The sequence below is a fragment of the Achroia grisella genome, unplaced genomic scaffold, assembly GCF_030625045.1.
Source record: "Achroia grisella isolate CSIRO2021 unplaced genomic scaffold, CSIRO_AGI_Agris_v1 utg109, whole genome shotgun sequence".
In the NCBI taxonomy this organism is placed as follows: Eukaryota; Metazoa; Arthropoda; class Insecta; order Lepidoptera; family Pyralidae; genus Achroia; species Achroia grisella.
The window spans coordinates 7,146,514-7,167,536 of NW_026712573.1; the positions used below are offsets into that span (position 1 = coordinate 7,146,514).

At 34.7% G+C, this 21,023-nt stretch overlaps 1 protein-coding gene across 5 annotated transcripts; it reads right to left on the reverse strand.

The window, feature by feature from the left end:
• Window positions 1–1,609: 1,609 nt before the first annotated feature.
• On the reverse strand, window positions 1,610–20,729 carry LOC131846890 (histone-lysine N-methyltransferase SETD1). 5 transcript variants are annotated; one of them, XM_059196338.1, is made up of 29 exons: window positions 20,570–20,729; window positions 19,917–20,153; window positions 19,207–19,456; window positions 18,226–18,411; window positions 17,892–18,061; window positions 17,017–17,148; window positions 16,137–16,254; window positions 15,256–15,354; window positions 13,604–13,737; window positions 12,998–13,158; window positions 11,761–11,900; window positions 11,060–11,218; window positions 10,412–10,565; window positions 9,774–9,922; window positions 9,156–9,365; window positions 8,601–8,810; window positions 8,165–8,280; window positions 7,655–7,772; window positions 7,186–7,273; window positions 6,789–6,919; window positions 6,105–6,223; window positions 5,594–5,834; window positions 5,010–5,208; window positions 4,648–4,771; window positions 4,068–4,356; window positions 3,383–3,584; window positions 3,085–3,191; window positions 2,559–2,753; window positions 1,610–2,137 (listed from the first exon to the last, which is right to left on the reverse strand). In XM_059196338.1, exons 1-29 carry the CDS (start codon window positions 20,584–20,586, stop codon window positions 1,964–1,966), a joined length of 4,629 nt encoding a protein of 1,542 aa, XP_059052321.1. In that variant the 5' UTR covers window positions 20,587–20,729; the 3' UTR covers window positions 1,610–1,963. The 5 variants fall into 5 exon arrangements, with proteins under 5 accessions (XP_059052321.1, XP_059052310.1, XP_059052308.1 ...); XM_059196327.1 differs by having other exon boundaries at window positions 9,774–9,925; XM_059196325.1 differs by lacking the exon at window positions 20,570–20,729 and adding an exon at window positions 20,310–20,444.
• Window positions 20,730–21,023: the final 294 nt, after the last annotated feature.

Consider the following 21,023-nt stretch of genomic DNA (forward strand, 5'->3'; position numbering starts at 1 on the left):
GTCGGATTCACGGTGATTGGACTTCATGCGATCTGTGTGATACATATACTACTGAGATCCTAACCTGACTGTAGAGTAAGCATAAGAATTTAAGAAATAATGAAAAAATACATAAGTTTATTTAGGGTAAGGATTTGATTTGTGTCATTGATCAATGCTAATGGTTTTCAGGTAAATAAATTTTCTAAGTCAGTGGGAACGAACTGCTTAAGGTATTTTTTTCTACCAGTTTATAACAAAAATATTTTAGTGTCAATTATTTTGATGGGGATCTTAGTTATGTCGAGAATAAGATATAAATGAAAACTTATGAATAAAATTGTTGTTATCTTTATTTACATTATACATTACATAATATAAACTGCGATTTTAAGACCGCTAATGTTTCAAAAAATTATATTATTTCATCATTCATTATTTTCTCAAACAAGAAACAGTAGTTTGTCTAATTGAGAATCGAAACATTCAGTTACCATATATACTTCATTCATAAAGATGGTGTACTTTAGAAGTGTACTACACATGTCTGACGTAGCAGCAGAGATCTATTAATATTCACAAATAATGTATGTACAACACAAATAATTATACAGCGTGTTACTTCTGACGCATATGTCTAACCAATCATATTAGACTCAGTCAAATTAGGTTCCATATAATACAAATACTAATGATTATTACATACACAAATCCACTGGGCGTTCACATAAATACAAAAGATAAAACAGTTCGATTCACACCACACAGTAATTTATATTAAAATACAGATTACATATTCATTTCAGGCAGTTTTGAGAGCATTAAATTGATGTTCATTTACATTGAGATATATTTATATGCCTTAGTACTCACTTATAAGTATATAAGTTATTCATAATTAATAGTCACCAATAAAATATTAAATTGGAATAATATTTTATTCCATATCAGAGTAAGTGAAACAAAAACTGTATGAATATTGTATTTTTCGAATCACTGCGCTATTTTAGCATAGAAAGTAAAAATCATGATAATTTTACAAAGTTTAGTTATTGGTGGTGGAACAATTAACTATACAATAAATCCACTGCCAATATTAAATAATTTGTTTAATTGCAGCAAAGCGTAGTCTACCACATGCCCATGACAAAAAAAAACGTTATCACGCTCTCAAAAGTCAAACCGCAGATTTGCGGTTACAAGGTTCACTCGGTCTTCATTAGCAAGTTAATATTGCTGTCATGGAAGACCAAGAATAGAAAAGAAAATAATTTTAGGTTATTTATGCGTAATTGTACTACACTCACACACTTGAACACATAAAGAGAGTGATCATGGGTTCCTGATATAGTGAGGGACACGCCCGATTTCACAGTGTGATTGATATTTCATTCTAAATGCCTGAATACTTAAACTATCAATTGTGCTTTCTCATCCGTCAACCACGACCGTTTTATCAAGTTAAATTTAATTTGATATACTTGAGAGTATTTATTTAAAACTGGTATGACATATCTATATAATATCTATTACAAAGAATACTGAATCTGAAGTAACATTACTTATTAAAGAGTTTGCTCTTAACTTACTTAAGTTAAGAGCAAATAATATCAAACTTCCTTTGTTATAGTATTAAATGATATTCAGGCATTTATATAGACAAAATACACACACGGTGTCCTTCAAATACATTACTGAATTTCATTAATCATGCAAATTTTGTAATCCACTATTTCAAGTCCAAACCGAGTCGTGACCTTAGATAATTTACCGTTTTCAATAATATAAAAAAAAATGGCTTCAAAACCCATTCCTTCACCGCCTTTTCTAAGTGACCTTCAATAAAACAATGAGATTGATACAGATCGAATAAGACGAAGTACGTGACACTGAATAAACACTTGAATACTGTATCGATAAAACTGCACTCGTATGAAACTGTATATATATATTTCCGTGGCCGCGAGTATCCGCCACGCCACGTTCAGTTAAGGAAGCCTCGACACTGCGGCGCTCCACACAAGCAGGGGATCTTCTCGTCCTCGAGCGGGAACTTGTAGTCGTAAGTGATCTCTTCGTCTACACCAATCGGTTGTTTTGAGTATATTACTATTTTCTTTTGAGACTCTATTGTTATTATCTTCGCGTAGCAGTTAGGCTGCAATAAAAAATATTCACATTAAATTTCTAATCACAATGTTCGCTAGCAAAAACAGAGATAGATATCAAATAAAATTAAATGAAAATAATCTTAGTTTTTCAGTAAGATAGTCGTTCATTGATGACGTAGTTAATTTATTAGAGTTATTAAGAAACTTCTACTCCACAGAGGAAAGTATTTTAAATTATGTTCATTTGTCCCTTTCGTGCAATGCCATTCCGGCGGACTATGTCATATTATCAATTTCACTGTAACACATTACAAATTAACCTGCTTGTTGCCTCAAACAGTTGAGATAGATGTACTCACGGCAATATTTCAATAAAAAAAATCTACCTTGGAAAAATAGATCAATATAGACAACAAATTTCTAATCCTAGACTAGAAATAGCATCGCTGTGAAATATATAATACATACATTGCAACTGTGGTTGATAAATCTGGCCAGGTTGCCGCACTTGGTCGCATCTATGATGGTGTCGAGGTCGATGCGGAATAGATATGAGCTGCCGATGCCGGTCGCCTCATATTGCGCCTCGCGAACATCCGCCACTATCGGACGGATCATCTGCCCCACGTATTCGATCACCATCTCGTCTGCCGCTATCGGCTCCTGTGGCGATCATGTTACTTATTTACTTTTAAACAGTTTAGTACAATAAATATGCTGCCCGTCTATTTCATGGTAAACGGAATCAACTTCAATAGAGATAAAAAACCTTACTAAATAGTTGAAATGCTTTAAATAGGTTCATAGGTACAAATTAATTAGATACAAAAATATAAATATATAAATGATATTTGGTTAAAAAACACTTCTAGATTGAATAAATATAATAAATATTATATATATAATAAATGCTGTTGTAGCAGGGTATAGCTGAATGGTCAGTGTTAGGAAAAGAGATGCAGAAAATTAAAGGCAGAGGGAATAAAAATCTGACCTGAGCAAAGAGACCCCAATCGTGGATGCCAGACTTAGCAAACTTCAACTGTTTCTTTCTGAACTTCAGTTGATTGAACTTCAACAGATCTGAATCCGTATCTGTACCTGTATTAAAAAAAAACATATTCCATTAATTTTATAAACAATGGTTATTAAAAAATTCGTTTTCTATTTTGGGAAATTTAGTACAAATATGTATAGAAACATACTTCTAATTGCTTAAAAAAATTACCCATTTGATTCAAGAGTTTATCATAAGCACAAAAAATAGTCGAGATAAAAATTGTGGCACATACCAAATGCAGTGAGCAGCCTTCTCTGGTTTGACCTAGCCTCCCTGGATAACAGTTGCATCTTGGAAGCTTTCTTGTCGTCTGTTTGTTGCTGTAGCGCTGCGGTGTTGCCTGTACTGCGACCGTGGTGGTATTTATATTTAGCCTTCAATCGCGCGTCCATCTTGTAGTATCCTTCCGTTCGAGCCGACCCACTCGAGTGGCCCTGGGTTATAAACTATGTATGTAAAACATGGTAAGATAAGATAACAAGGTATGACTCGCGATAGACAAAAGAAATAAAAATACTTTGTGCTGATAAGACTCTATTAGCAAGAACTAAACATGGTAATCATATTAAATTCTCAATCCACCCTCGCCTCCGTTACCGTGTATGACTTTGCCTAACTAAGTGTAGAACAGATGAGAACTCAAGTTAATATCCTTATCAAAAATTACTCAATAAGTTCTATTTTTTTAGAGTTTCATGAGCTGAATATTTGTATATGAACGTATCTGCTATGTGTGATGATAGGATCAGTATTAAGAGTAAATGCACACACAGTCGTTTGGAATCATTGTATTTGATTCTTACAAGTCACTACTCTTATAATATTTATTATCACTATTTATATTAAATGCTACGTGAATTACGTGATGTTAGATAAAGGAATTTCATATCACAAATGTGCGGAGAGGTGAGCCTCACCTGCAGGTCCTCATAGATGTTGGTGTGGCGCTTGCTGCGCTTGCGCGGCGGGCTGTAGCAGACGTCGGTGGGCGGGTGGTCGACCCAGTGCGTGTCGTTGAGCCAGTAGCCCTGCGGCTCCTCGGCCAGCAGCGTCTCGTACGCGCGCCGCAGGAACTCCACGTCCTCTCGGTCGATGCCGCGGGTCAGGAACTCGTACATCACCTGCATCTCACTCATTATGTCCCGCGCCTTGAACGACCATCCGTCCGACGTCGGCGTAGTCAGCTCCTCCTGACTCGAGTACAGTCTGTAATGTGTTTTCAATATTTTCAATGGTCTGCTCGACATATTCTTAGTACATGAGACAACAAGGGAAGATAGATACATATATTTACTTATTTATAAAGAGAACTGAATGATCATTCTTTTAGGTTTAGGTAGTGTACCTCACAGTACAGATCCGGCTGAGCATAATAAACAAGAAACTCATTGCAGCATGTTAGAAATATTTATTAAATTTTACTGTATGGTTATTTTTTTATTATACCTGTTATTCTATTATTTATGAAATATTACTAATAATATTATGTAAACATACTTATTCTGTATTTCAGCCAACTTCTTCGTTTCATATTTCCTCTTATACGGCCGTTTGGTCTCTTTCTTAGGTTTGATCTCCTCTTGTATCGTTTCGCTCACTGGCTCAGCCATCCACGTGTAGCCTAATGCAATATAAATAGAAGTAAAAGAACTGTAATGCACTTTTAAATGTTATTAAAAGAACATGAATGAAATTATACAACTATAGACTCATTTTTGTTGCGAAAGATCGCATATATCACCGTGCAGATACAGCATACTGCCCTGATACAGATGGTAACATTATATAGAAATATGTCATTTACACCTATCAAGCTAGTCTACATTTGTATTCTTAATTTGAAGGGAATCAAAATTTACCGTGATCGTGTTGCAGATGGTTGGAGGTACGTCGTTGTGACCCGAGCGTGGGCGAGGGCGAAGCGCCGGGTACTGCGGCGGAGTCGGCGAGGTCGGGCGGCGGCCGGCAGTACGAGTGGTCGAGCGCCACCTGCGACGCTTGCGACGCTTGCGACGCCTGTGACTGCGGCGACGATGTCTCCGACAACGCACTGCTGGCCTGCAACGTTCATAACAATTATAATATACCACAATCATTATCCCATCATATTGAATGAATTTACGACGTCGTGGTAGACGCTACACATGACGGACCATATTCGTTGGATATGTTTTAACCCAAGGTGAAACTTATGCTCATCTTATCATCTTCCACAGTTAGCGCATGTGGGTGCGCCATTCCATTAACATCCATAAAAAACCCAAGATGAAGGGGGGAGGGTGGTATACAACAAGGTTACCACCCTCTCAAGTTCAATATGCAATGTTTATTATTTGATATGACGAACAAGTCGAGACTGTAGTACAACAATAATAAAACTATAATACAATGCAATACTTCTTCAAATATATCAATTACTGTGGTTGTACAAATATTAACTTACTTCTTTAACTCCATTAACGCTAATATTAGTCTCGTTGTTGCTGTGATCACTGACAGATACAATTCTTTTTCTCTTATCATTCTTCTTCGATCTCTTTTCCTTTATTCTAACTTCTAAAGGCTCCTCTTCTGAAGATATTTCACCTTCTTCTAACCCCTCTTTAGTCTCTCTCTTATCGGGAGATTTCAAATGGTTCTTGACAGGACTACTTCTGGACTCTTCTGGTTTGCTTTCTTGTATGCTGGACATGAAAATATTTAAAACCAATAAGAAGCGTAGGGTGACTTAAGATGATGCTTGGGTATTAGGATATGATATATGGAGACAAATTTCTAGATCTAAATAGAAAGGAAATTTTCATTAAACGAAGAAATTCTTTCTCTGTTCCTGCACTCCTTATCTCTACCTGATATCATGTCATTAGGTAACTACTGCTCGAATGTTATACACAATAAACATCATACTGCAGAAATTTCTCAAAGAGGTAAATTTTTGAACTAGATAATAATACCTTTCGTCAGGAGGTTTATCAGGCTGTGGGCGCATGGCCCCTTCCATTGTTTTTCTTTGCTCCTCCAAAAATTCTCTCTCGATCTGCTCCATATATTCGGTATTTCGTCTTCTTCTCTCCTATAAAAACATACAATGACAATTTGTAGACATAACATACATAAAAATTACATAAGTCATACATAAAAATGAGCATTTTTTTTACAAAATACAATTTCTTATCACTGCTTTTCATCCCCAGAATGTCGACAAAGGAGATGACTTAAGAAACGAAACATAAACACAGTGTTGTTCCTACAGTACTGTAGGAACAACTTCGAATATTTCTCTTTTGGGTTATAGGCATAAGGCCTAAATTTTAACATGACACCCTCATAATACTTAACAAGTCAAGACTAAGAACGTCAATGCCTAACATTAAAATTATTAAAATATAATTATGTGTTCAAATCGATGTCTAAATAGCACTGTGTCTATAATGGCTAATTACTGAGCGTGGAAAATCTTCAAAAGACCCCGCCGGAGGGAGGTCGAGGCCGTCGGTGTGTAAGAAATTTACACACCAAAACCCACATGGCGTACCTAGGAGCGCCTATGCCGGAGCCAGGGGTTTCGCATGTGCATTCTATCCCGACTCCGACGGCGACGGCCCGCCCTGTAGATGTTGCGTGGATATGTGACGTACCTGGTACTCGCGCTCCTCCTCCGAGTCCGAGTAGACGCGGTCGAGCAGCAGGTCGCGCGGGCCCTCCGGCGACACGATTGGAGAGCCCAGTCGCTCTTCTGACGCCTCCACCTCCGGGATGGGCGTCTTTTCTGGTTGTAAAAATAATGTAGAATAGATAGAAAATTCTTTATTCCAATATACTCATTTATTTTTAATGTACCTCTCATGTCGAACAACAACAACAACATGATATCGTATATACTGTTATAAAATGACAAGATTATTTGTATTAATTGATTGGAATACCAAATAGTTGTTTTGCTCAGGTCAAGTTGCATAAATAACTCATATGATTAGTTCTTAAAGTAACAATTCTGTATGATTAAAACATAACATGTAAGACATTTTTACATACCCCTCTCCCGTCTCCTCTGTTCTTCTTCACTATCTGATGACGATGAGTATACTCTTCGTAATCTTTCCTTGTTTGATACAACCTTGAGCTAAAGAAAAAGATTAGTTAAAATCTAGATTTTGTATTCTCTACATTTATACCTATATTTCGTTCATTTAGTAATGATTACAAATTAGTATGTAAATTGCGTTTAAACCTAAAAAAACTTTTCAATTAAGATTATAGGAAAAGAATATCTATTTTCTTTTATGCTATTGTGTTATAATAATAATAACCTAGTTGCACAGTGTCATCTAGTGCTAAGTTAAGCGGAGCTTGTTACACTAGACAACTGATATATATATATATTTTTCGTATATATATTATTTTTTTCGTATTAGAATTGTGAGTCCACAATTCTTGGTATAATAATATTTATGACGGTGTCAATGGTTTTGTGTTAAAGCTTATGAAAGGCAATATAAAATACCTCAGCGTCTTCGAGTTCAGAATCATCGTCAGTGTCAGAGTAGATCCTAGGCGCGGGGCCTTTTCGCTCCGACTCTGACTCCGACGACGACGACCGCGATGACGACGACGACGATGACCTGTAAAATAATACAAATTCATTAGCATGAGCGTAGCTACGATGGGGAAAGATGGGGCACTTGCTCCACCCTGGCTCTGACCACTAAGGTACATAGCCAACCCTAAAAAAAATATTAAAGTAATGACTACGATACTTAATATCCGTAAGAAAGTTCAGACTTGCAGTGGACACAAAAAATAACATATAGATACGGGGTATAGAGTGTAACTGATTTGTATAAAAAAAAATCCGGGTAAGACTCCGAGAACAGTTAGTTACATAATATTTTAAACTGTTGCCGCACCCTGACCCTTGCTATCTATCTACGAATTGTGCTGTAACAGTAGAATTTTTTTTTTTCTTTTCTATAAATTTCAATTAATAACAATTGCCTTTTGTCTAGTATAATACCTAGAGGAGCTAGTGGATCGCTGCCGTTGACTGCGGGAAAGGTACGAGCCCGTAGTCCTGTGATTTGGACTTCCTGGTACTTCCTTTTCTTCGTCTGAATTTTGAACCATCTCCTCCTAAAATGTACGTACAAATAGGGTTAGTCTACTTGAATATTTTATCAACAAAGTATAACGACAACATTATACATCGTTGTATTATGAATAGTATGTAATGCTCACTACCGAATAAACTCGACAAAATAAGAGCACGTCGAGTATTATGTTCATAATAGTGTAGACAGTTCACTGCCTCTTATTGGAGTTGTCATAGGTATCTGGTATAAATGATTGTAAGTAGGAAAATAGAAACAGTGCCTTGAAAGAGTTATGTTGAAATGTCAGAAAAAGAAAATTTATTTCACAAATTCTTAACTCTCTCAAGTTATTTATTATACCTGATCACTCAGCCTCTTAGAAGAGTCCTCGTCCATAACGACAGGTGAGGGTATCTTCCTCTTGCGGCGGAAGCTCGGCATCTTGGGAATGGCGGCACGGAGACCCAGCCCAATGCCTGAACCATATCCGCCTAGCTCCAACCCGAGTTCTCGTGTTTCCATTATAGTCTTAATTGAGTCTACTGGCTCTTCCTTTTTGTTCGAAATGTCCTAAACGAATTATTTAAATAAGTGGATTAAGTTTGTACATATACTCTATTATATAAACTTTTTGCTAAGTAAATTAGATCATTATTTCATACTAGCTAGCCCGTCCCGACTTCACACGATATATATGTATTATTATACATATCAATCTTCCTCTAGAATCACTCTATCTAGTGCTAAGAACTGCATTAAAATCGAGTTTGTGACCTATAATTTTCATAATATATAACATTGTCATATATTGATATTAGTACATAGTATATTGATATTTGTATAGAGGGTCTGATAATTTAATTCAAAAGAAATTAAAGAAATATATATATCTCTTATTCTATATATATACTTTACCTGCAATGGTTGGCCAGTATCCTCGGGTTTCAGTTTAACACTCTGTCTCAACTTGCGACTTTGCTCGTCCCACCACATCTCAAAGCTCTTGAACGCGGTGCTCTCGATCATCTTCTTATTGAAATCCTTTTTCAAAATCTGCTTAAGCTCGGTTGTTACGCGTTCGATAACGCTATTGATAGTTGGGTAGTACGGATTGTCCATTTCTTGCTACATAATTAAAAATAACTTATTTAATTTCAATTAAATATATATGTTTATGATCAAAATCATACCGTATATAAGGAAACACAATTGTACTAGGATGTAAGCTGTGATATGTAAATACTAACAGCTGCCAAGCGAGTCATGGTGTGCACAAATATACTTTTATTAAAAAAATTGTCCGTCTGTCTGTTTGGTCCTGTTAATCTCCGCACCAAATAGACCGATTTGGACTGAACTTTCACTAGATAGTTAATTTATAACATAGGCTACTTTTAATTTTAAAACAAATAAGGCTAAAATCCACACAGACACGTAGTCTGAGCTAACAATTAGTAGTTGATTTACGCTACCCGTCACTCCCATCGCCTTATGAGCCGCGGTGGCTTCTTAGTTATTTGTGCTAATACTGACCTGTGGCGGATGGTGCGTTTCATGATAGGGCGCGTAGTGCGGTAACAGTGGTGGTCCTCCAAATGGGGCGCTGTACGCCAGCGCCACGTCCGCGCCCACCGCACGCACCGGGCCCATCGCTCGCACCGCTCCATACCCGCCCGGATATGCTACTGACAATGAGGAATAATAATAATAAATAACCCTGGAATTCCTACAATTCCAGTAGTCAACCAACGATCTACAAAACGCCCACTGAACCTAAATAGGCAAAACCTCAAAATAATGATAGGGACGATAACAGTTTCTTTAAGGGACAGTGGTCCATCCATTAAATAAACACTTGTAGGTGCTACGGACAGTCCCCTTTGTCGGGGCTGCTTTGAAGTCGTATAAACGGCCGCTCACGTAATCCTGGAGTGCGTTACAGCGGCCACACAACGCAAACAAATCCTCGGAATCCGTGTAGCCTGCGAAAAAGCCAGGAGACTGCTGCGCTTTTGGGAAGAGCTTGGCTGACTACTTTAGTAGTTTCGCCTCAACAAGTACAACGGCCCAGATGAGAGGCTGATTACCGAGAACGTCACCATTATAATTTACTTTTATATTGAAAAACATAGAAGATGTAGCAAAACATATGTAGGATGGGAGGCACTCACCGACGGGGGGCCACACGTGGTGGTAGTAGTGGGGCGGGTGCGCGGCGGGGGCGGGGGCGGAGGCGGGGGCGGCCCCCGTGTACGAGTAGTACACGTCTGCCGGCACCGCCTCCTCGATCTTGGCCTCCGTCGACGACAGCGACGACAGAGACATCTGTTGAAACCATAAAAACAATGAAGACAGAGACTTTATGGTCATGTTGAAACCGTATATATTAAAGTTAATATCATGAAGCATCTACACCTATACGTCTGTTAGTTTGTTCCAAATGAATCTTAATAAAATTTTATAGTAAAATGCCATGTTAATGTTGCCAAAAATATGTATCCAACTTGATGTACTGTCTTTCCAAATTATAAAATCTAATATTTTATTTTATAATGTACAATTGATCTGGAATGTTTTCATGAAATCAAACTAAAATATCTTTATTGGTCTGGGTCTATTGTAGGCTGGTATGATATGTCAAATCTACTCTACTCGCTGATCTGTAATAGTTAGTAACAACTGGCAATTCTTTTGTGGACTCCCGCCATATAAGTTCGTCTAGTGCGGGGTTCAATGTATAATCAACTTTATAGTATTTGTATGTTTTAAAAAAAAAGTCTTTACTGGAGCTCGTAGGAATAAATAATGCTGTACTGTACCTGGTCGTCTTCTAGGTTGTCCAGATCACGTACGTCGGTCGGCGGAACTGAGCGCTGCCGTTTTTCGCCCGTCAGCAGCTCGTCTTCCGATGACGAGATGTCCGAGACGATTTTGTCAATTGTCGTGGACTTACGGGGCGCCGACTTCGTTTTCGGCTTCTACGAAAGCAAAGTACACATATACCGGATTATTTTTTTAATATGCAACACAAAATGTGTGTTTAATAGGTTAGTGTTTCGATTATATTTAAATTTTTAAAATTGTTTTTGTTAGTTTAATTTTTGGGTGGAAGGCTTATATATTACATAACCTAAAAAATATGATACCATCCAATGTCTTTAAATTAAACCATATTAGCCCTACTCAGGATACCAAAACACATAGATATACAAACAATACACTATATGTGAATGAGTAGATGATGAGGAAACTTTTTACTATAGTTACTTGTAATTCTAGTTTGACTATGTATGTTGCCACTATTACTTCCGTTTTTATGCCAAATAAACAGGATACAAACATTATTAAAAAAGAAAAAACACATCTTTAGATGTAATTACAACAAAATCTTTCAAAAGCATTTTAGTGCAAACTGGCAGAAGCCATCCACTAAAATCCTTCTATAGTACATAAGTCAACTCGTAGTAGGGTAGCTTTATTCATAAATACATGTCATGATAATGTAACGTGCATATATTACCTTTTCAACCGTCATTTGTAGACATTCGAGATAGTACTCCCTGGAGAGGTATGGTGAAGGTGTGGTCGATAATGGCTCTGGCTCTATATCTCTTGGTTCCTCCAACGATATTATACTCTCCCGATCATCGCTTACGGAATCTATTGAAATCAATAAAATGGATTTATACTGACTGCATAACGACGTGTAACTTTGCACCTATCTCTTTATGTTCAGGTTATGTTGTTTTTTTTTTTGTAAGGAGCAATAACCAAGTGCCTTACACATAACTATTATATCATATCATCTTCGTAACTCTACTAAAGCTACATTAGTTGGTTTCGGAGATTCTTTAAGTATACTATAAGACAGCATATTATATATGTGACTTTGTAAGTCAGTTTGGGGTATCCACGGTACTTGGATTCTTACACTGTTTGTGAATTGAATCGATTATCTGTTCCGATTCTATGCATTAATTTGCATGCACGAACAAATCTTTTCTCTTATTATTTCACTTTTTGTGTCCGTTGTTTAATGTCTGTACGAATTTGTTTGTATATGTAGTATACTTTATCTTCTTTTTATTTTTTATAATATAATAATAATATCTCTGGATACATAAGGAGTTTCTTGCTAGTTCTTCTCAATTGGATCTATATACTGAACTGGACGGTAGAGTAAAAATTAAAATTATAATATAAAAAAAATTACATTCAGAAGCGGATAAAATGTCCTACATGAATAAATGATTTTGAATTTGAATTTGAATTTGAATGCTATCTAAGTTCATCCTAGTTGTTGCCGATGGCAAACCTTTTTGATAGTTTTTATGTTTTTTTATATATATTTGAATTTTATATTTTGACGTTCTGTTTTTATATACCGTTTGTTTTCTTATGCCATATGGTCTTTATATTTTTGCTAGCGAGCTGATTACAGCTATTTTACCTCACCTAAGAACGTGTCTCATTTTTAACCAGCCTTAATACAGTCCATCCTTCCTTCCGTAACACTAGTCATCCCATCATCTAGTCCCAAACTAAGCAGAGCTTGAGTTATGAATAGTAGACTAGATAACTGATATAAATACTTCAATTTATATTTTTATTATTTTGGGAATCGAACCCGCCACCATCGGAATTAAATCGATGTACTAAACCGCTAGATGAACCGAGGTCGTCAGGTATCTAAATGTAATGTAATTTATTCAACTACAAGTATTCTCCGTGGGCAGTTTAGTCGTGGTAGTGCGTACCGTCGTCGGAGGGCGGGTGGTGTGTGTCGAGGTCTGGTATGTTGGTGGGCAGCCGGTCGTCGTCCTCCTCCTCGGACGACATGCCCAGGGACAGGAACGGCGGCGCCAGCGCACCCCCCGTGCCGGCCCCGCTGCCTGCGCCTTTCAGCAACATAGCTATCCTATAGGGACACGAATAGACAATACAAGCATGAAGACGACTCATGTTTAATGTTCCATGGAGAAGAAATTATGTAAAATTAAGTTGTTATCCTTGTAATTAGTGTATATACATACATATACACACATGAATATGTTGAAATCTTCCTAAGTAGGCATATTGGGAAACTGTATAGGTCGCTTAGTAAGATGTAAATAAATAAATGTTGTTCACAATTATAGTTTAAAGAATTTTGTGTGAACCGAATTGAGCCTTCTTTATTCTTACCCATGGTGTCAGATTAAAGTTTGGATGAATTAGGATTAGGCAAAATTGGATGCGATGTGCACTGCACACACGCGCTGTCCAACAAGAGAATGACGGAACATAACGATAATTTAATAGTGCAGGGGTAGTATAATAGGGATCTTTAAAGTACTTAAAGGTAACTTATGTAAAATGTATACCTAGTATCGAGATCAACGTTCTTAGGTTCGTCTGCGGGCGGAGGCGGTTTCGGCTCTGGTTCCTTATCCTCCACAGGATCTTTTGGCGGCCGGGGTTCTATTGGCTCAACAACTTTGTTCTCCACTGGAACCTCCTGCATTCAAATGTTATAGCAAACGATGAGCAGTACTGGGAAACAGTTTTACTTTTTATCACACATAAATAACATATTACAATTTGACTTTGATATTATAATTAGAAAATAAAATTAGAATGAAGTCATTCTATAATTGATTGTTACGAAATCATTATTATTTAAAAAAATGAATACGTATCAAAATTAAAAATAATAGTTTCACTGATGCAGTTTAATTAGAATAGCAAACAAGTAGACGGCCCATCTGATGGAAAGTGTTAACCGTCACTTAGAATGCATTGTGTTTCCTAGGACTAAAGTTTTCTACCTCACATATAACTCTCACTGTTATAACCAGTACATATCTATATATATAGCAAAACAAACTGGTCACGGGAGAAATTGATTACACAAGGCATTCACGCCGTCAAATATACATAATATGAATATTTTATAATATGATAAAGAACCTCTTTCCTTTCCTTTTTTTAATGTTGTGTATATTCATAAATTTAAGTATATAATTATTTATTCGAAGAAATTCGGATATAAATTAAGATAGTTATACTACAAGTTTAAGCAGTCACAAGTTTAAACAATTAAATTGCATAAATATAGTGTCAAATAAAAGTGAACAATCATTGCTATATTCTACATAATATTTAAACACTGATTAACATGATACAAAAACATGCAATTATGTATAAGATTAACATAAACGATAAACAGATGACATGAACATGCACATTTGTATACTTCTATCACATGCATTCTTATTTCTTAATACCCCAGAAATACATTTATAATATAATATGATTGATCTAATTCCAACAAGACACCAGCTAAAATATTAGCGATGTTACATTGCAATACATTTATCTACGACTTTAGTGTCTAAGTGTACAGTACATAGAATAACCCGATTGGAAATGACTGAAAACATTTGACGTTAAAAACATAAGATGTATAAATTCTATTTCATCCAAATCCTCGGTGGCTTTTGGATGTTTTCTTGGCATATGTCTGTATATGTATTTTGTATTTTCAAATAAAGCAGACGTGGATATTTTGGGTTCATATTTACGCATTATATAGGAATATATTAAAATTGTTATATCCACTTAAACCCATTTTAAATATTGCAGTGTTTTAGCTTTTTCTTTCAAATGACGAAATCTTCTGTAATGAAATGAAAAAAACATTTCAATAATTTAAACAGGTCTATTCGGCGTTTGTATAAATACCGGGATAATATAATAGACCAGTCAAGTCAAGTATTGCATTTGAAACGTCCCAGTGATAAACAAATTACGATGTTTTAAATATTATACAAAAACCACTATTTTTCTACCATTCTGCTATATATATATATATGTATAACTTCAACTTTTCTCACAGAGGATAAAGTTATCTACTTCAATAACATCAATCTTTTTGTATTTTTTAAATATTTTTAGACAGTGCAGGCACAGTAAATAAGTGCAAAAATGACATATTTTCCGTGATAGGCCGAATCGAGTGGTTGCACTACTGGACCTTTTCCTTGTCCTTTTTCTCCTTGATCTCGGGCTCGGGCTGCGGCACGGCCGCGGGGGTGGAGGCCCACGACGGCGTCGCGCTCGCCCGTCGCTCCAACTTCAGTCATATCATACATGTTACATCGTACTATTTGGGCCTATATTACTCCTAGGTATATTACAGTAAGGTTAGAGGAGAAAATACGCAAGTAGACCATGACTGAAGAGCTTTATTTGTTTTGATTCATTAAAAAATTAAAAAATATTATATACAAATAATGTGACGTGTTCACATACTACCATAAATTTTTTAATATTATATTGTAATGTATCTATTGAAATATACCTAATAAATAAACGATTGAAATCTATAATATTAAAAGTACTTTCGAATTAAAGCTTTCATCTAATTTATAATTAACGCGAATACGATATTTCTATGAATTTTAAAGTATGTATCTAGTAAGAGTCGAGCGTTAGTCTTCATTTAACTGGACACATTTATCTTACGTATTACATAGTGATCGATCTAATAGTTCATTTTATTGTTCTGTTGTACAGTAAATAATAAAATGTACAAATGAGTTTATGAAATGATATGAAAGAAGCAATCTCAAAGTGCAAAGTCGTTATTAATGCTTCATACCCACACTTACGAGATTTTGGATCATATTATACGAATTTTATAAAGAGAGGGAGCAGACTAATGCTATAAGGGAAGTAAACACCAAAACCACAGCACCGATATGAGCATTTATTTCACTCTTTGAACGGTATAGTATTGCAGTATGACAGGGACTATATATTATGTAAATATGTAAAACAACTCGCAATGTTATAAGCACCCGGGGAATGGCGGAGTGAGTTATAAGTGGGTAAAGAGAAGTGATTAATACTCACGTGCTGGTGATGTTGTGTAGGCGTGTGCAGCGCGTGCTGGTGAGGTTGACGCCAATCGTTCCACCATACGCCGCTACCGCCCGGAGTAGCCGCGGTCGCTCCATACCCGTAACTGTATCTACATATATAAAACTTCATTTAAAATATGAAATTATTCACATGAAGCTGTACTTTTATTACATATATTACAGTATACTATAGCCGCGCCCCAACTTCGCATTAGGTTTTTATCACACATGTACATCCCTCGATATTGATGTCTTAACTTTGCTCTATTGTCAATAACTTCCGTAGCGTATTTGATATAAGGATTGTCTCTTCCTGATGAACATAGTCGATCAGAAATAACGTACGTTCGTAAACAATTTTTCAAATAGGTAGTTTCAGAGCCTATTTAAAGCAAACAAACAAAACTTTCATTTTTATCGTATTAGTATAGATATATAGTAATATATTATCGAGGTAGATTTTGCTGCAGCTTCTTCACACAGTATAATATCAGGTCGCATTCTGATTCGCTTAGATATTTTAAACTACGCAAGGTGACTGTGTCCCATAGATTTCAATGCAGTTTTTAGCAATAGATAGAGTGATTCAAGGCCAAAGTTTATATGTTTAATAAATGTACACCCATACGAAGCCGGGGCGGGTAGCTAGTGTTTTATAAACTGCATTTCAGTTTAAATGGTGAGGTGACAGTTAGATCCATGAGTGAAATTCATGACTTGTACACCACAGGTTTTAGTTTCCATCAGATGGGCCATCTGCTTGTTTCACATTCCCTTTACAAAAATATCACTTTCGTGTCGATTAATATCAGGTTTTATGAAGTAGTTATAAAAAAATTAAGGTGCTAATATTATTTAAAACAAGAACATACCCTGGCTGCTGGTAGTAGGCATCATATGGTATTGGTCCTGCGGGAGTATAGGGCACTTCAGAGGTGTGGCTCGATGACGGATACGCCGGCTCGCTCGTCTCACTAGTGCCACGTGAATAACGCTCCCTGTATCTGTTATTGTCGCCAGTTATTAGCTTTAGTTATAACTATACAAGCTGGAACTGAATAGTAAGGTAACATATTACCAAACTTAAATTATGTATTATTATTATATATAATAATATCTTATGTATTATTATTAATACATAATTTAAGTTGTTACTTAAATTAAACTTTAAATATTATTTAAATAATTAAAGTAGTAGTTTAAAATAGTTTGTGTGATAATTTCAGATTTTTAAATGTTTTTAAGTATGTCTAGCAGTATCTTAGTATCTATACAACAAGCACTGCTTAGTTTGGTACTAGAAAGTGCTGTATGAGTTGTAGGTTTTTGTTTATTACTTATTTTACTTTAATATGCCTATTAAAAATTACATGTTTATAGAATTAGTAGTTTATATATTTTACAAAGGTTTTAGTGGAAAAAAATATATGTCAACATAAAATATAATATATAGTAAAACAGACAGTGTACCTTCGTCTACACTTCCTCTTGCATCGTCTGCTTGTGAAATTAAAGCATCAAGTTTATTGTTTATACTAAAAAACCTATGATCGTTAGTGCTCTAATTAATAGTATTCAAAAAGGAAAAATCTATGGGTTATTTACAATCTATTTCCAGTTAAATTTAAAATGTACATGCGCACAAAATGGAATTTATGAATTCATGTTCAATATATATATTCTTATAAAAATAGAATTGATACTATTGAAATAATTCAACACATAATTCATTAAAAGAGTCACTCACCTTTCTCTATGCCTGTCTCTATCTCTATCCCTATCCCTATCTCTGTCTTTGTCTCTGTCGCGATCACTGCGACTGCGATGCTTGTGTCTGTGTTCCCGTTCCCGCTCCTCATCTAACCATCGTGCATTGCTGTCACTGTGTTCCACATCTTTGTACCGAGAATATGGCTCCTTAAAAATATATATAATTCTTTATAATTGTGTGCTTTGTCAACATAATATTATTGTAATCTAATTATTCCTTGGTTTTATTTAGTTGCATAATACTGATTTCTAAGTTGTATTTTACCATCTGTTTAAACTCCAATTTAATAATTATTATTTTCTTTTCTCACCTTTTCAGTTAATTTAGTTTCCTCTAATCTTTTGCTAAGTGTTGGATCAACTGGTTGACGTACATCTTCAACCACAACTGGTGGCTTCATAGTGGGAGCGAGGGGCTGTGGCCTCTTCTCCATGGTCTTATCTTCGAAGATCTCTTGACACTTCTTACCAAATGGATCATGAAATACTTCTAGCACCTATTAAAATAATATCAATTAAATCCATATACTATTATATTGTAAAAGCAGAAGTCTGTTTGTTACAATATATATTTATTGAATACAATCTGTTACATACTTTTAAAAATATAGACATTAAAAAAAAAGTATGAAAATCTACAACCTGTGACTGTTTATTTCTATATCCTATGATATCTTATTGTGAACTTTTACACCTATTCCCATAAAAAACCTATTGACTTTTTCTAAATGATACCTGGAGACAGCAAGTTTGTCTTTAAATCTAGCATTAATCCTGAATACTACTTCTTTAAATGTTGGCCTAAAATTTAAAGTCATCTACTCAAGCTTGGATATAAATATTATAACAATTAGCTCTAGCTTAACAGCAACTTCTGGAGCACTAAACATAAGAATGGAATTTCTTCCATATAAGCAATTTTATGTACTACTAACTGTACCTGCAACTTAGTGCGCATGGAATTTAACTTTATTTTCTAAAATAACAGTAGCCTAAGTTACTCCTTATTACAACTGCTACCTGCCAATAAAAGTGCCGTCAAAATTGGTCCAGGCATTTTAGAGATTAGCCGGTACAATCAGACAGACAGACAAATATTGTAAAAAACATTATTTTGGTGTATGTATTTGTATTTATATTTATATGCATGCAAAAAATGGCTATTTCAATATTACAAAAGGACACTCCAATTTTATTTATATGTACAGATTATAAATTGTTACTAAGCAAAATATGTATTAAATAGATAATTTCTATTCATGTTACAATTATTTATATTAAAATATACATACCTGGCCCATGACAGATTTCCCATTATATTTTTCTATACATAATTTAGAATATTTTACATCTTGGAAAACTAATCTTGCAAACCCTAAGTGTCTATTTGTTATTGGATGATAGAATATTGTCAATTCCTCATATGGGCCTATTTTATTCATCATGTCAACCAAAAATGCTTTATCAATGTTATCATTCAAATTTGCTATAGTTATCTCTAGTTGTGGTGGTACGCCTACATAATTTTTGTCAATTTTAAATCTGTAAAAAATAGTGTAGTTATCATTATTATAGGTTATAAATTTCAAATTTCCCGCCAGTCCATTACATGTCAAGTTAATTTCAGTTGGCAGAACTGTACAATAATTATTAAAAACAAAGTAAATATAGTAATGGAAAAAATAACCAAAATTATATTTAATTTCCAAATATTCCATTACAATTTATTTAAATCTAAATTGTATATATATTTATGCAACAGATTATTGCAAAGATATAATAAAAGTTATAAGATAAATTACACATACAATACACAAATGTATACTGCAAGTTAATAGAAAATGAAGTTTTTGTTAATAAATTACTTTATTTCAGTATTTTAAATTGTTGTAAGCAATAAACTGCTCCAATGAATTCTGTACCCATGAAAAATACTGCTCTTTGACCATTGACCGCAGTAGTCATTTCCAATATCAACATCAATATTAGAATATTAGTATACCTGGGTACTGGTAAATCTGCTGGTTCAAGTCTATTCCATATTCTCGAGAGCTGAGATCTAGGATCTCTGCACTGTACCGGAGGATAATTTGAATCTCCAGGAACACATCCATCATATCTGTACAATTTAGCTGCTACTTTCACAAGGAATGGATCCATAAGCAATTTGTAGTTTTTGTGTGCTTTATGCAGCACTGCATTGTGACCAGGAGTTTTGTGCTCCATTCCCCCATTCATTCTGAAATATAAAATTGTTTTTTATAACATAACCTCAACTTTTTACTATAAATTGATAGATTTTTAAAATATTATTCCTACTTCATTTCTATTATAACAGGATACATGAAAGGATTTTTTTAATACACATTTAAGCAAAATTTTTATTATAACAAACCTGAAATACTTATAAAACAATATGCAATACGAAATTGTAAATTCTCGTTTTTTATTCCTACTGGCAGTATACATACGAGCCTATGAGTACATTATTTGAAGAAAATAGTACTTATTGCAACAAACATGTTTCATTAATTAGTTTTATTATTTAATATCACAATACTGAATTTATTTGCGAATGAACAAACTCCATCCTTGGTGACAATCTCTGAGGTGCTATAAAATAAAAGAAAAGAGTAGATTACAGTATATACTTACTTCGTATAGTTTTCCATGATAAAATATTTTGACGATGTAATACAAATATTACGCCATGGTTATTAAAAATTAAAAATGATTCTGTAAACCAGACAAACTAATGAGTTTTTGGTTTGAGTACTTGCACAATGTTTATCATAAAGTATGCTAATTCTTACTGAGACTGTATTACAAACATAATACTAGAATTTCGGTACTTTATGAACATAAATTATTTCCCCTATGTTGTCGCCATGTATGTAATGTCATAATTTATTTGCCATATGCGAAAATTAAAACTTATTTATTTTCTTAACAATATATATTATTTATGGGTATGTTTCTATTTCTTGTACATAAATTTATTTTATTAGTTGAATATTATTTATTTTTATCCCGCAAAATAAAATGTAGTAATTTTTTTTTTATGTAATAAGTAGATGTTAGATTAAAATGAATCCACATTTACTGTATT

Bases quoted from the DNA above. Each gene is read 5' to 3' on its own strand.
- LOC131846890 (XM_059196322.1), bottom strand. From the start codon at position 20,383: ATGTATACTGCCAGTAGGAATAAAAAACGAGAATTTACAATTTCGTAT. The intron at 11,901-12,997 runs GTACGCACTACC...TGATTTCAATAG, and splicing joins CCACCCGCCCTCCGACGACG to ATTCCGTAAGCGATGATCGG. The intron at 4,772-5,009 runs GTAAATTTTGAT...ATATTGCATTAG, and splicing joins CCATCTGCAACACGATCACG to GCTACACGTGGATGGCTGAG.